At 58.3% G+C, this 15,339-nt stretch overlaps 1 protein-coding gene across 1 annotated transcript in view; it reads left to right on the top strand.

The window, feature by feature from the left end:
* Window positions 1-15,339, top strand: part of RGS3 (regulator of G protein signaling 3) — a 121,843-nt gene that overhangs the window by 8,849 nt on the left and 97,655 nt on the right. The window contains exons 3-8 of the mRNA XM_068164084.1: window positions 2,230-2,280; window positions 4,887-4,945; window positions 7,076-7,170; window positions 9,591-9,659; window positions 10,392-10,452; window positions 15,100-15,190. Coding sequence (XP_068020185.1) covers window positions 2,230-2,280; window positions 4,887-4,945; window positions 7,076-7,170; window positions 9,591-9,659; window positions 10,392-10,452; window positions 15,100-15,190 — 426 coding nt within the window. The remainder of the gene's footprint in view (window positions 1-2,229; window positions 2,281-4,886; window positions 4,946-7,075; window positions 7,171-9,590; window positions 9,660-10,391; window positions 10,453-15,099; window positions 15,191-15,339) is intronic.

Here is a 15,339-nt window from a genome sequence, read left to right as displayed (position 1 = left end):
TCTTGCTGTGTAGAACTTCTTCCTAACATCCAGCCTAAACCTCCCCTGGCACAGCTTGAGACTGTGTCCTCTTGTTCTGCTGCTGGGTGCCTGGGAGAAGAGACCAACCCCCACCTGCCTACAACCTCCCTGCAGGGAGTTGGAGAGAGCAAGAAGATCTCTCCTGAGTCTCCTCTTCTCCAGGCTAAGCAACCCCAGCTCGCTCAGCCTCTCCTCACAGGGCTGTGCTCCAGACCCCTCCCCAGCTTTCTTGCCCTTCTCTGGACACCTTCCAGCAGCTCAACCTCCTTCCTGAACTGAGGAGCCCAGAACTGGACACAGGACTCAAGGTGTGGTCTAACCAGCGCAGTGTACATGGGCACAATGACTTCCCTTCTCCTGCTGGCCACACTGTTCTTGATGCAGGCCAGGATGCTCTTGGCCCTCCTGGCTGCCTGGGCACACTGCAGGCTCATGTTCAGCCTACCATCGACCAGTACCCCCAGGTCCCTCTCTGCCTGGCTGCTCTCAGCCACTCTGACCCCAGCCTGTAGCACTGCCTGGGGTTGCTGTGGCCAATGTGCAGCCCCTGGCACTTGGATGTGTTCAGTCTCCTGCCCTTGGCCTCTGCCCATCTGCCCAGCCTGTCCAGTTCCCTCTGCAGAGCCTCTCTACCCTCCAGCAGATCAACTCCTGCCCCCAGCTTGCTGTCATCTGCATATTTACTGCTGATGGACTCAATGCCCTCATCCAGATCATCAATGAAGATGGCACCCATCTACAGGAAGGGCCACAACCAGGGAAATACAGCCCCCTCAGTCTGACTTTACTGCCAGGGAAGATTATGGAGCAGATCATCCTGGGTGCCATCAGGTGGCATTTACAGCTGGGTGATGAGGCCCAGGCAGCATGGGCTCAAAGTACACAGGACAAGAGGAAAAAGCCTCAACTTGCCCCAGGGCAGGTTTAAGTTGGGCATTAGGAATAATTTCTTCCCCAGAAAGATTGTCAAGGCCTGACCCAGGCTGCCCAGGGCGGTGGTGGGATCCCCATCCCTGGAGGGCTTTCAGAGCTGTGCAGATGTGGTGCTGAGGGCTGTGGTGACCTGGCAGTGCTGGGGTAATGGTTGGGCTTGATGACCTGAAGGAGCTTTCCTAACATAAACAAGTTGTGATTTTATGACTGTCTTGGGAGCAGAAGATGTTTCCTCCCATGTGGTGCAGCAGACAGGCTGGAGGGAAGGGATCCATCCAGAGGGACCTGGACAGGCTGCAGAGGTGGGCACAAGCCAACCTCAGGAGGTTCAACAAGACCAAGGGCAGGGTCCTGCAGCTGGGTGGAGGCAATCCCAGGCACAAATCCAGGCTGGGCAGGGACTGGCTGGAAAGCAGCCCTGAGGAGAGAGCCTTGGGGGTGCTGGGGGAGGAGAAGCTCACCAGGAGCTCTCAGTGTGCACTTGCAGCCCAGAAAGCCAACCAGAGCCTGGGCTGCAGCAGGAGAAGTGTGGCCAGCAGGGCAAGGGAGGTGATTCTCCCCCTCTGCTCAGCTCTGGGGAGACCCCACCTGGAGTACTGCCTCCAGTTCTGGAGCCCCTATGACAAGAGGGATCTGGAGGTGCTGGAAGGTGTCCAGAGCAGGGCCAGGAGGATGAGCAGAGGGCTGGAGCACCTCTCCTGTGAGGACAGACTGAAGGAGTTGGGGCTGTTCAGTCTGGAGAAGAGAAGGCTCCCAGGTGACCTCATTGTGGCCTTCCAGGATCTGAAAGGGGCTACAGGAAGGCTGGGGAGGGACTGCTCAGGATCTCAGGCAGTGATAGGACTAGGGGGAATGCAATGAAGCTGGAGGTGGGGAGATTGAGGCTGGAGGGGAGGAGGAAGTTCTTCCCCATGAGAGTGGTGAAGCCCTGGGATGGGTTGTCCAGGGAGGTGGTTGGGGCCCTGTCCCTGGAGGTGTTTAAGGCCAGGCTGGATGAGGCTGTGGCCAGGCTGATCTAGTGTGGGGTGTCCCTGCCCATGGCAGGGGGGTTGGAACTGGATGATCCTTGTGGTCCTTTCCAACCCTGATTGATGCTATACTATGATACCTCTTACCCCTGGGCTCTCTGAGCACTGCCCTCATGCCCAGCAGAGGGGAGCAAGGGTGGGTTTGGTCCTACCCAAACCACAGAGCTGTGAGGCCCCACAGCTGCTGGGCACAGGGCTGGTGGCTTGGCCCTGCCTCTTTCACCATCTCTTCCCTCCCTTCCTCCAGGCCAGCTGAAGCTGTCCATCGAGGTGCAGGGCCGGATCCTGCTGCTGCACAGTGAGTATCTCCCTGGGGGAGATGTATGGCAGGGGGGCTCCATAGCCATGGTGATGTGGGCAGCACTTCTATGCCCTCTCAGCTCCTCAGGATAGCTGCTGGGAGCAGCTGTGTGGCAGGGGGGTGTGACTGAGGGCTCTGGGGGTTAGAGGCCAAGCCCAAATGTGTGGGTGACCACAGAGTGTGTCATTTGTGGGGGTGTGTTTTCTCCATGTGAAGAGAGGAAAGGCAAAGAGAATTTGGAAAGGGAATCCTGAAATGCTTTCACTCTGAAGAGTCTTCTATGGTTGGCCTTGAACTCACCATAGCATAGCATGGTTTGGGTTGGGAGGGACCTTCAAGGTCATCCAGGTCCACCTTCTTGTCTTGGGAGAACAAAGTCAAACTGTGGCTGATTCTCAGCTGCTGTCAAAGCAGCTCTGATAGCAGCTGAGTGTTTGGTTTCATGGGATCACAGAATGGTTTAGGTTGAAAGAGACTTTAAAGACCATCCAGCTCCAGCCCCCTGCCCTGGGCAGGGACACCTCCCCCCAGCCCAGCTTGCTCAAGGCCTCATCCAGCCTGGCCTTCAACACCTCCAGGCAGGAGGCAGCCACAGCCTCCCTGGGCAGCCTGTGCCAGAGTCTCACCCCTTGTGCTCTGGGGGTTCTGTCCTGCTGGCCATGTTTGTTAGGAGCACATCTCTGTCTCTGCCTAAGGCAGAGTCTGCTGACTTGCTGAGCTTGTTAGGAGGGAGCTTAGAATAGAATAGAATAGAATAGAATAGAATAGAATAGAATAGAATAGAATAGAATAGACCAGGTTGGAAGAGACCTTCAAGATCATCCAGTCCAACCTATCATCCAACACCACTTAATCAACTAACCCATGGCACCAAGCATCCTATCAAGTCTCCTCTTGAACACCTCCAGTGATGGTGATTCCACCACCTCCCTGGGCAGCACATTCCCATGGCCAATCACTCTCTCTCTGTAAAACTTCCTCCTAACATCCAGCCTAAACCTCCCCTGGCACAGCCTGAGACTGTGTCCTCTTGTTCTAGTGCTGCTTGCCTGGCAGAAGAGACCAACCCCTACCTGGCTACAACCTCCCTGCAGGGAGTTGGAGAGGGCAAGAAGGTCTCCCCTGAGCCTCCTCTTCTCCAGGCCAAGCAACCCCATCTCCCTCAGCCTCTCCTCACAGGGCTGTGCCCCAGACCCCTCCCCAGCTTTCTTGCCCTTCTCTGGACACCTTCCAGCAGCTCAACCTCTTTCCTAACCTGAGGAGCCCAGAACTGGACACAGGACTCCAGGTGTGGCCTCAGCAGTGCTGAGCACAGGGCACAAGGACTTCTCTGCTCCTGCTGGCCACACCGCCCCCAATGCAGCTCCAGCCCCACAGCCCATCCTGAGCTATCCAGACTCTGCACATCTCTGGCTCCAGCCCTGATGCTGGGGAGTGCAGGGCTCCCAGTTATCAGCAGTGGTGTGGTGCTGAGCCCCTGCTCTGGGCTGCCATCAGAGAGTGACTGTTGATATTTAAGGTGATGACACATCTGGCCCCAGGGCTGGCAGCAGAACTGTGAAGTCAGGCAAATGAAATGCAATTTGCTGCCAGCCTCACCTCAGGTTGGGGTATTTAAAACATGGGGGTATGAAGGAAAACATTCAATAAATCCTTCACTCCAAGCTGGGCTGGGACAATCCCAAGCACAGAGCCAGGCTGGGTGAGGAGTGGCTGAGAGCAGCCTGCAGGAGAAGGCCTTGGGGGTGTCAGCTGGTGACAAACTGCCCAGGAGCCAGCAGTGGTCCCTGGCAGCCCAGAGCCAGCTGAGTGCTGAGCTGCAGCCAGAGCAGGGAGAGCAGCAGCACAGGGAGGGGATTCTGCCCCTCTGCTCTGCTCTGCTCTGCTCAGCCCCCACCTGCAGCACTGCCTCCAGCTCTGGGGCCCCCAGCACAAGAAGGACCTGGAGCTGCTGGAGAGGCTCCAGAGGAGGCCACAGAGATGAGCAGAGGCTGCAGAACCTCCCCTGTGGGGACAGGCTGGGAGAGTTGGGGCTGTGCAGCCTGGAGAGGAGAAGGCTCCAGGCAGACCTCAGAGCAGCCTTCGAGTACCTGAAGGGCTCCAGGAGAGCTGGGGAGGGATTTTGGACAAGGGCTGGGAGTGCCAGGATGAGGAACAATGGCTTTGAGCTGGGAGAGGAGAGACTGAGAGTGGAGAGGAGGAAGAAGTTGTGGAGAGTGAGGCTGGGGAGACTCTGGCACAGGCTGCCCAGGGAGGCTGTGGCTGCCTCCTGCCTGGAGGTGTTGAAGACCAGGCTGGATGAGGCCTTGAGCAAGCTGGGCTGGTGGGAGGTGTCCCTGCCCATGGCAGGGGGTTGGAGCTTGATGAGCTTGAAGGTCCCTTCCAAGCCAAACCATTCTGTGATCAGCTGTCTGTGGGTGCCCAGTGAGGGCAGGCTGTCAGGAGGTGTGCAGGACCCTGCTGCAGGAGGTGTGTGCAGGACCCTGCTGCAGGAGGTGTGCTCAGCCCCACCAGCAGGGACCAGCCCATGGAGCAGAGCACTGCAGGGTAGGAAGATGACTTCCTTGCCACCTTGGTGTCTGATTGTTTCTTTTCCTTTCCAGTCATGGAAGCAAAGGGTCTGCTGGGCAAGGAGTGCCAGGCCTGTGACTCCTATGTGAAGGTGAGTTCCCCAAGGGCCTTGCTTAGGGAGCTTCAGGCTTCCTTGGGATTTTGTGGCTGGCTCCTCTGAGCATGCTCTGAGCTGCCTCTCCCTTCTCTTTCCTCCTCTGTCCTCCCTGCAGTGCACAGGCAGGTGGCTGCTCTCTTGCCTCACACTGGAGTGCTTGTGGGTTTTGCTGTCATGGTGTCTGCAGGAAGGAGGCAGGAGCCTGCTAAGGCCTGTGCCAACCCTTCACTTCATCCCACTGGCTGCCCCAGCCCTGGTGTGGATGTTTGGCCAGCCCAGTGTGGCTCTGGGCTATCCTGGAGGTCACCTTGGCTGGTTGCTCCCACCACAGTGTGCACAGTGCAGGAAACATCTGCCCTACAAGGGGGCTGCACCTCACAGAATGGCCAGGAACAGACCAGGGGCCAGCAGTGTGCTCTGGTGGGCAAGGAGGCCAAGGGCATCCTGGGCTGGATTAGAAGGGCTGTGGTTAGTAGCTCAAGAGAGGTTCTCCTCCCCCTGTGCTCTGCCCTGGGGAGGCCACATCTGGAATACTGTGTCCAGTTCTGGGCCCTTCAGTTCAGGAAGGAGCTCAGGGAACTGCTTGAGAGAGTCCAGCACAGAGCCACAGAGCTGCTGCAGGCAGTGGAACATCTTCCTCATGAGCAGAGCCTGAGGGAGCTGAGGGCTCTGGAGCTTGGAGAGCAGGAGCCTGAGGGTGACCTCACTGCTGGTGATGAAGCTGTGCAGGGTGAGTGCCCAGAGGCTGGGGCCAGGCTCTGCTGGGGGATGCCCAATGCCAGCACCAGGGGCAGGGATGGAAGCTGAGGCAGGGGAAGTGCCATGGAAACAGGAGGAAGAATTTTGTCCCTGTGAGGGTGCCAGAGCCCTGGAGCAGGCTGCCCAGGGGGGTTGTGGAGTCTCCCTCTCTGGAGATATTCCAAACCCTCCTGGCTGTGTTCCTGTGTGATCTGCTCTGGGTGCTCCTGCTCTGGCAGGGGGCTTGGACTGGCTGAGCTTTGGAGGTCCCTTCCAGCCCCTGGCATGCTGTGGTGCTGTATCTCTGTGTATTAGGCCTTAAGTTTTCTGAGGAGTTTTGTACTATAATTATTTGACAGGCAGAGGGTAGAGTGGCTGGAACCACAGTATCACACACAGTATTGCTAAGGTTGGAAGAGACCTCAGAGATCATCGAGTCCAAGCTGTCACCACAGACCTCATGACTAAACCATGGCTCCAAGTGCCACATCCAATCCCCTCTGGAACACCTCCAGGGATGGGGACTCCAACACCTCCCTGGGCAGCACATTCCCATGACAAATTACTCCCTCAGTGAAGAACTTTCTCCTCACCTCCAGACTAAACCTCCCCTGGCACAGCTTGAGACTGTGTCCTCTTGTTCTGGTGCTGGGTGCCTGGGAGAAGAGACCAACCCCCAGCTGGCTACAACCTCCCTGCAGGGAGTTGGAGAGAGCAAGAAGGTCTCCCCTGAGCCTCCTCTTCTCCAGGCTAAGCAACCCCAGCTCCCTCAGCCTCTCCTCACAGGGCTGTGCTCCAGACCCCTCCCCAGCTTTCTTGCCCTTCTCTGGACACCTTCCAGCAAGTCAACCTCCTTCCTAAAGTGAGGAGCCCAGAACTGGACACAGGACTCAAGGTGTGGCCTAACCAGTGCAGTGTACAGGGGGAGAATGACCTCCCTGCTCCTGCTGGCCACACTGTTCCTGATGCAGGCCAGGATGCCCTTGGCCTTCTTGGCCCCCTGGGCACACTGCTGGCTCATGTTCAGGCAGCTGTCAATCAGCACCCCCAGGTCCCTCTCTGCCTGGCTGCTCTCAGCCACTCTGCCCCCAGCCTGTAGCTCTGCCTGGGGTTGCTGTGGCCAAAGTGCAGCCCCTGGCAGTTGGACTTGTTGAATGCCATCCTGTTGGCCTCTGCCCATCTGTCCAGCCTGTCCAGGTCCCTCTGCAGAGCCCTTCTGCCCCCTAACTGACTAACATCTGCTCCTGAGCACAGGCTTAGCTGGGTCTTTGAGGCTTGGCCACCTGTAGAAGTGGCTGTGCTGCTCTCCTGCCATGGCCAAGGGGGCAGCTGTGTGCCAGGGCTTGCTCTCAGGGTGCTGACAGGCTGCTTGCTTTCCCCTTCCAGATGTCCATCGTGCCAGATGCTGGGTGGAAATGCAGGCAAAAGACCAAGACTGTGGCAGACAGCAGGAACCCTGTCTTCCATGAACACTTCCTTTTGTGAGTATGTGCTGTAGGTTGAGGGAGCAGAGGGAAGCTCTTTGCCCCTCCCCAGAGGAGAAAAAGCAAACTCTCCACACAGGACTGGGCAGGATGGGAAGTTGAAGTGGGAGCACTGTTCACAACTACCTACAACAGTACAGGACTGACAAAACACCAAACAATTCACACTCAGCCTCAGCCCAGCTCTCCAGCCTGGCCTTCTCCAACACCTCACTAGGCCATCACCTTCCAAAGCCTGCCCCCCAACCAGGCCTCTGTGCCCCAAGGCCTTCCTGACCCAAGGCCTCCCTGTCCCAAGGCCTCCCTGCCCCAAGGCCTCCATGCAATTGTTGTAGCCATGCAAAGGTTGCAGCCAGCTGGGGGTTGGTCTTTTCTCCCAGGCACCCAGCACCAGAACAAGAGGAAGTCTCAAGCTGTGCCAGGAAAGGTTTAGGCTGGAGGTAAGGAGGAAGTTCTTCCCAGCAAGAGGAATTGGCCACTGGAATGTGCTGCCCAGGGAGGTGGTGGAGTCCCCATCCCTGGAGGTACAGGAATCATAGAATCATAGAATCAATAAGGTTGGAAAAGACCTCAGAGCTCATCAAGTCCAAGCTGTCACCCAACACCTCCTGACAACTAAACCATGGCTCCAAGTGCCACATCCAATCCCCTCTTGAACACCTCCAGGGATGGGGACTCCACCACCTCCCTGGGCAGAACATTCCAATGGCTAACAACTCTCTCTGGGAAGAACTTTCTCCTCACCTCCAGCCTAAACCTCCCCTGGCACAGCTTGAGACTGTGTCCTCTTCTTCTGGTGCTGCTTGCCTGGGAGAAGAGCCCAACCCCCACCTGGCTACAACCTCCCTGCAGGGAGTTGCAGAGAGCAAGAAGGTCTCCCCTGAGCCTCCTCTTCTCCAGGCTAAGCAACCCCAGCTCCCTCAGCCTCTCCTCACAGGGCTGTGCTCCAAACCCCTTCCCAGCTTTCTTGCCCTTCTCTGGACACCTTCCAGCATCTCAACCTCCTTCCTAAACTGAGGAGCCCAGAACTGGACACAGGACTCAAGGTGTGGCCTAAGCAGTGCTGAGCACAGGGCACAAGGACTTCCCTGCTCCTGCTGGCCACACTCTTCCTGATGCAGGCCAGGATGCCCTTGGCCTTTTTGGCCACCTGGGCACACTGCTGGCTCGAAACAGCAGGGGCAGGGGCTGGGGCAGTGCCCCAGCTGGCAGTGCCATGGTCAGTGTCCCAAGGTGCCCTCTGAAGCCAAGCTCCTGTGTTTGCTTCTGCATTGTGATCTATACCAAACAAGCAGCATGCCTGAGTGGCTCTGCTGCTGAGAGGAGCAGTGACAGACATTATCCTGCTGGGGCTTGGAGCTGAAATGCTTTGAAGTGCTGGGCAGAGATGTGGGGAAGGTCACCCAGCTGGCAGCACCCACTGTGGGGTTGGGCTCTCTGGCTGGGCAGGAGGCTTGGCAAATGTGCTCCATTTCCCAGCCCTTGCACCTGCAGTGGCATGGGCACTGGAATGAGTGAGGAAGGTAAAAGGATCTCCTGTGGCAGCAGCATGACTCTGCATGGGGAAGGAGCTGTGTGGCTCCTTGTGTGCTGGTAGAGCTCAGCAGTGCCAGCTAACCAGCCCCTGGCACACCTCTGCCCCCAGGCAGCATTTTGTCTGGCACAGGATGGTTGTTTCAGTGCCTTGTTCCTTGCCTTCAGCCTTTGCTGTTGGATCTGTGGCTTTCTGGAGGATTCTTTCTCCCCTTGAACCAGCTGAGTGATGTCCTGGGTGCCTGCCCAAGGAGAGGTCACCTCCCTTGGCAGCTGTCTGTCAGGGATGAGTGGATCAGGGCAACAGTGGCTTGTCTGAGGAGGTTCCCATCTGGGGCCATGCTGCAGTGCTCCATGCAGAGACCAGAGGAGGAGACTTGCTGTGGGGAGGAGAAGGGATCTCCAGCTGTGAGGAGGAGAAGGGATCTCCAGCTGTGAGGAGGAGAAGGGGTCTCCAGCTGTGGGGAGGAGAAGGGGTCTCCAGCTGTGAGGAGGAGAAGGGGTCTCCAGCTGTGGGGAGGAGAAGGGATCTCCAGCTGTGAGGAGGAGAAGGGGTCTCCAGCTGTGGGGAGGAGAAGGGGTCTCCAGCTGTGGGGAGGAGAAGGGGTCTCCAGCTGTGAGGAGGAGAAGGGGTCTCCAGCTGTGAGGAGGAGAAGGGATCTCCAGCTGTGGGGAGGAGAAGGGGTCTCCAGCTGTGGGGAGGAGAAGGGGTCTCCAGCTGTGAGGAGGAGAAGGGGTCTCCAGCTGTGGGGAGGAGAAGAGATCTCCAGCTGTGAGGAGGAGAAGGGGTCTCCAGCTGTGGGGAGGAGAAGGGGTCTCCAGCTGTGAGGGCAGCTCTCTGGGGCAGGTCAGTGCTGACAGGATGTGCTCTCTGCTTGCTACAGCCTGCTGCAAGAGGAGCAGGAGCAGAAACGTCTCCTGGTCACAGTCTGGAACCGAGACAGAAACTCCAGGTAAGGGGCTGCAGCCTGCCCTGCCCTGCCCTGCCCTGCCCTCCCTTCCAAATGGGGCTGGCAGGGCAGCAGCCCTGCCATCTGCTCTGGCCACCCCATGTGAGCTCCTTGAGGGCTGGCCCTGGTGCCAGGGCTGCCCTGCACAGAGGCTGCAGGTCGGTGAAGTGGGGAAAGATGAGCAGTGGGGCTGGGGCCTGCTGGGGGGCAGCCAGCCAGGGTCATTGCCATGGGCACTGTGCTGCTGAGCACCACACCAAGGAAATCCTGCCCCTGCTGCTGCTTGGTAGCCACCAGCCAGACCAGCTTTAAAACTCCTGCCACCACTCCTGCCTGCACTGCTGGCTGCAGCCAAGTGGGGCTGGAGCCAGGCTCTGGACCTTCCCTGCCTCTGGGGGGGCAATGCAGTGGGGAGGCAAGCCCAGCAGCAAGGGCTCTGCCACCCCAAAGCCTGTGCTGCCTGCTCTGGCAAGTGGCATCTGTGTCCTCAGCCAACCTCCTGCCAGCATCAGGTACCCTGGAGGTGACCAGGATGCTTCAGCTCAGCTCCTCCTTGCCCCTGCTGCAGCTCAGCTGGGTGCTTGCTCAAAGCACGGACAGACAGGTGCTGGGGCACTGCCTGGCTCCTGGCATGGGCAGGGATGTTTCTGGGGTCCCTGCAGAGGGGCTGTGTGAGGAGCTGGTCCCCAGGGAGGCCTGAGGAGCTGGTGCTGAAGGTCTCTGTCTCTCCTGCAGACAGAGTTCGCTGATCGGCTGCATGAGCTTCGGCGTCAGCTCGCTCCTGACCACACACAAGGTACCTCTGAGGGGCCTGGGGCTGGGGCCTGGGGCTGGGGCCTGGCTCTCAGCTTGCTGGGTGGATGTGGGGCACCCCTGGGGCACAAGCAGGCTTCTCCATCTGGGGGACAAAGGTGCTCTGAAGGTACTCAGGGCCTGTTCCCAGTGGGGAAGGCCATTCTGAGATTGATGTTGGTGTGACTGTTGGAGCAGGGCTGGGGAGGCTTTCAGAGAAGGGATGCTGGGACAGGGGACTGTCACTCCCTTCTGCAGGGGCTGGGACAGCAGCATTTGGGAGCACACAGGTGGCCCAGTGAGAGCTGCCTGGGGGATGGGAGATGAGGCCAGAGCTGGGCCAATGCCAATCTCATGGTGCCACAGCCAGCTGGCAGCCAGGCACCAGTGGTGTGCCCCAGGGAGCAGTGCTGGGCCCCAGACTGTTCAATATCTTCATTGATGATCTGAACGAGGGCATTGAGTCCATCAGCAGTAAATGTGCAGATGACAGCAAGCTGGGGGCAGGAGTTGATCTGCTGGAGGGAAGAGAGGCTCTGCAGAGGGACCTGGACAGGCTGGACAGATGGGCAGAGGCCAAGGGCAGGAGATTGAACACATCCAAGTGCCAGGTGCTGCACATTGGCCACAGCAACCCCAGGCAGTGCTACAGGCTGGGGGCAGAGTGGCTGAGAGCAGCCAGGCAGAGAGGGACCTGGGGGTGCTGGTTGATGGTAGGCTGAACATGAGCCTGCAGTGTGCCCAGGCAGCCAAGAGGGCCAATGGCATCCTGGCCTGCATCAGGAAGAGTGTGGCCAGCAGGAGCAGGGAGGTCATTCTGCCCCTGTACACTGCACTGGTTAGGCCACACCTTGAGTCCTGTGTCCAGTTCTGGGATCCTCAGGTTAGGAAGGAGGTTGACTTGCTGGAAGGTGTCCAGAGAAGGGCAAGAAAGCTGGGGAGGGGTCTGGAGCACAGCCCTGTGAGGAGAGGCTGAGGGAGCTGGGGTTGCTTAGCCTGGAGAAGAGGAGGCTCAGGGGAGACCTTCTTGCTCTCTCCAACTCCCTGCAGGGAGGTTGTAGCCAGGTGGGGGTTGGTCTCTTCTCCCAGGCAAGCAGCGCTAGAACAAGAGGACACAGTCTCAAGCTGTGCCAGGGGAGGTTTAGGCTGGAGGTTAGGAGGAAGTTTTACACAGAGAGAGAGATTGGCCATGGGAATGTGCTGCCCAGGGAGGTGGTGGAGTCCCCATCATTGGAGGTGTTCATGAGGAGACTTGATGGGGTGCTTGGTGCCATGGCTTAGTTGTTTAGGTGGTGTTGGATTGGTTGATGGGTTGGACACGATGATCTTGAAGGTCTCTTCCAACCTGGTCTGGTCTAATCTAATCTAATCTAATCTAATCTAATCTAATCTAATCTAATCTAATCTAATCTATTCTATCAAAGCCAAGTGCGAGGTCCTACACCTGGCTTGGGGCAATTCCAAGCACAAATACAAACTGGGCAGAGAATGGATGGAGAGCAGAGCTGAGGAGAAGGACCTGGGGGTGCTGGTTGGTGAGAAGCTCCACAGGAGCCAGCACCAAGCACTTCCAGCCCGGCCTGGGCTGAGCCCCAGCAGTGTGGGCAGCAGGGGCAGGGAGGGGATTCTGCCCCTCTGCTGTGCTCTGCTGAGACCTCCCTGCAGTGCTGGGGCAGCTCTGGAGCCCTCAGCACAGCACAGCCAGGGAGCTGTTGGAGCAGGGCAAGAGGAGGCCACAGCAGTGCTGGCAGGGCTGGAAGCCCTCTGCTGTGAGGCCAGGCTGAGAGAGTTGGGGTTGTGCAGCCTGGAGGAGAGAAGGCTCCAGGGAGACCTTAGAGCAGCTTCCAGTATTGGAAAGGGGCTCCAGGAGAGCTGGGGAGGGACTTTTCCAAAGGTTTGGAATGGCAGGGCAAGGGGTGATGGCTTCAACCTGGAAGCAGCTGGGTTTAGGTTAGAGATTAGGAGGAAATTCTTCCCCATGAGGTGGGTGAGGCCCTGGCACAGGTTGCTCAGAGAATGTGTGAAAGCTCCAAGCCTGGAGGTGTTGAAGGCCAGGCTGGATGAGGCCTTGAGCAAGCTGGGCTGGTGGGAGGTGTCCCTGCCCATGGCAGGGGGTTGGCACTGGCTGATCTTGAAGGTGCCTTCCAAGCCAACCCATCCTGTGATTCTGTGTGTCCCGCCTGCCCCGCGGCTGAGTGGCTGCAGTGGTGGAGCACACTCTGAGCAGAAGGGCTCTGCCTGATTCCCTGCACTCAGCTGAGGTGCTGGTGTGCAGAGGGCAGATGCAGGAGCCTTGGGCTGTTCCTGGAGGCAGTGGTGCAGCCAGGCTGCCCTGGGCCAGACTCTGTGTCCCCACTGCTGTGGATTTGGTCACATTGCTGCTGCCCCAGCCTGGCTGCTGCTTGGAAATACAGCTGGGCTGGGCCTCCTGGAGGAGCCTGCCAGGCTGCTGAGGCAGTGACTGCACTGAACCATGGGCAGGTTCCATCCCACATGCCAGTGCTCAGGGATTTCATCCCTGGGCATGTCCTCTGACCATCAGAGTACCTTGGCAAGCTGGAAGAGTTTGGTGAAGCTGAACACCTGAGGTTTGGAGATTCACAGGAAAGTTAGGGGTTGGAAGGGACCTCAGGAGACCATCCAGTCCAACCCCCTGCCAGAGCAGGAGCACAGAATCCAGCACAGCTCCCACAGAACACATCCAGATGGAGCTGGAAAGGCTCCAGAGGAGGAGACTCCACAACCTCTCTGGGCAGCCTGCTCCAGGGCTCTGGGAGCCTCACAGTGCAGAATTTCCTCTTCATGCTGAGGTGGAACCTCCTGTGCTGCAGTTTGTATCCATTACCTCTTGTCCTATCCCAGGGCACAGTGAGCAGAGCCTGTCCCTGTCCCCTCCCTCCTGACCCCCAGCCCTCAGCTGTTGATAGACATTAATCAGATCCCTCTCAGCCTTCTCTCCAGACTGAACAGCCCCAGGGCTCTCAGCCTCTCCTCACAGGGCAGTGCTCCAGCAGGAAGGTAAGAAGGAGCACATTTGGGGCAGGGACATGAGAAGAGGGTAGGAGGTAGCTTGAGTGTGGCCTCCTCTGAAACGTGGACAAGTGAGATGCAGCTTCTGCCTAAGAGGGCAGAGAATTGGGGAGAGCAGCTCCAAATGCAGCACTGCCCAGGAGGAACCTCTGCCTGGGTGACACTTGGTGTTCCCATGCATGTCCCTTCCTCCTCAGGTTTGGGCAGGCAGTTGCACAAAGGTCAGATGTGTGGTCAGGTGTGCAGATGTGATGGAGAGCTGGGGTGGACAGCACCCACACACAGCACCCAGCTCCTGCAGAGAGATGGAGAAGGGTGCTGGGGGCATGTGGTCCTCCTGGGACCTCAGCAGGGGCTGAGATGAGCTGTCCTTGCCTCCTGGGTGCTGTGTGATCATAGAGTGCCAGAACAGCTTGAGTTGGAAGGGATCTTAAAGCTCATCCAGCTCCAACCCCCTGCCATGGGCAAGGACACCTCCCACCAGCCCAGCTTGCTCAAGGCCTCATCCAGCCTGGCCCTGAACCCCTCCAGGCAGGAGGCAGCCACAGCCTCCCTGGGCAGCCTGTGCCAGACTCTCCCCAGCCTCACTGGAAAGACTTTCCTCCTAATGTCTAAATCTGCCCTGCTCTAGTTTCAAACCATTGCCCCTTGTGCTGTCACCACAGCCCCTTCTGAGCAGTTGTCTCCAGCTCTCCTGGAGCTCCTTCAGGTACTGGAAGGATGCTCTGAGGTCTCCCTGGAGCCTTCCCTTCTCCAGGGTGAACAGCCCCAACTCTCCCAGCCTGTCCCCACAGGGGAGGTTCTGCAGCCCTCTGATCATCTTTGTAGCCTCCTCTGGACCTGCTCCAACAGCTTTGTGTCTTTCTTGTGCTGGGGACTCTGGAGCTGAGTGCAGCACTCCAGGGGAGCTGTCAGGAGAGCAGAGGAGAGGAGCAGAATCACTTCCCTTGCCTTGCTGGCCATGCATCTTTTGATGCAGCCCAGGAGCAGGGCTAGTGGTGCTGCTGGGTATCTCCCCCTCTCCTCAGTTTCCTCCCTGTGGATTTAAAACACTCATTTCAAAACAGGACCTTTCCCCTGGCCTCTGGGAGTATGGTCCCTGTAGCCCCGTCTGACTCCTGGGCTTGGTCCCTCTAGCTTCTGCTGGATGCCCAGGGAACAGAGGGAGAGCTTGGAGGCTCCCTGCTAGAGAGATGAGGGATTGCTGATGTCAGCTCTGTCCTCTGGGCTTGGGACAGGGGCAAAGGGAGCCCCACCATGGTGCCCCCAGCACTGCTGGGTTCTGCTTTGCTCATGCTCCTCAGGAGATAAGGCTGGAGCTGGCTGCTGCAGACATGATGTAGGCAGTTTTCCTTGAGGCCAGCTGGTTTTCTGCACCTTGGCTCCCTCTGAAAACCTAGAAGCTCCTTAGTGCAGTGATGCTTGGCTCCTCCTTGCAGGGGGGATGGAGATTTATCTGCTGCTGGACCCTAAGGACTCTGAGCTGTGCCTCTGGGTGTGGGCAGCCCCTGCACGCCGGCCTGGGGCAGCTCCTGCAACAGGACCTCTGTGGGGCACTGGGCACCCAGGCTGAGTTAAATGGGGATGAGTAACTGCATCAACAGCTGTTTCCTCCATGCAGGAGATCAGTGGCTGGTACTACCTCCTCGGGCAGGAGCTGGGCAGGACCAAGCACCTGAAGGTGGCCAGCCGGCGGCTGAAGCAGAGCAGAGGTGTGTGACCCCTCTGGGATCTCCCAGGCGCTGTTGGCAAGGGTTGGAGAAGGAGTTAAACCTTCTGTCTGTCCCTGTGCTGGCACAGAGCAGCCCCCAGCCCCATGGCACCCTCTGCCCCCCTGAGCACCTCTCAGCCTGGCACCAGG

Source organism: Melanerpes formicivorus, unplaced genomic scaffold, assembly GCF_026170545.1.
Source record: "Melanerpes formicivorus ecotype bairdi unplaced genomic scaffold, bMelFor1.0.p_v2 SCAF_77, whole genome shotgun sequence".
NCBI lineage: Eukaryota > Metazoa > Chordata > Aves > Piciformes > Picidae > Melanerpes > Melanerpes formicivorus.
This window is presented reverse-complemented; position numbering and strand designations above follow the sequence as displayed.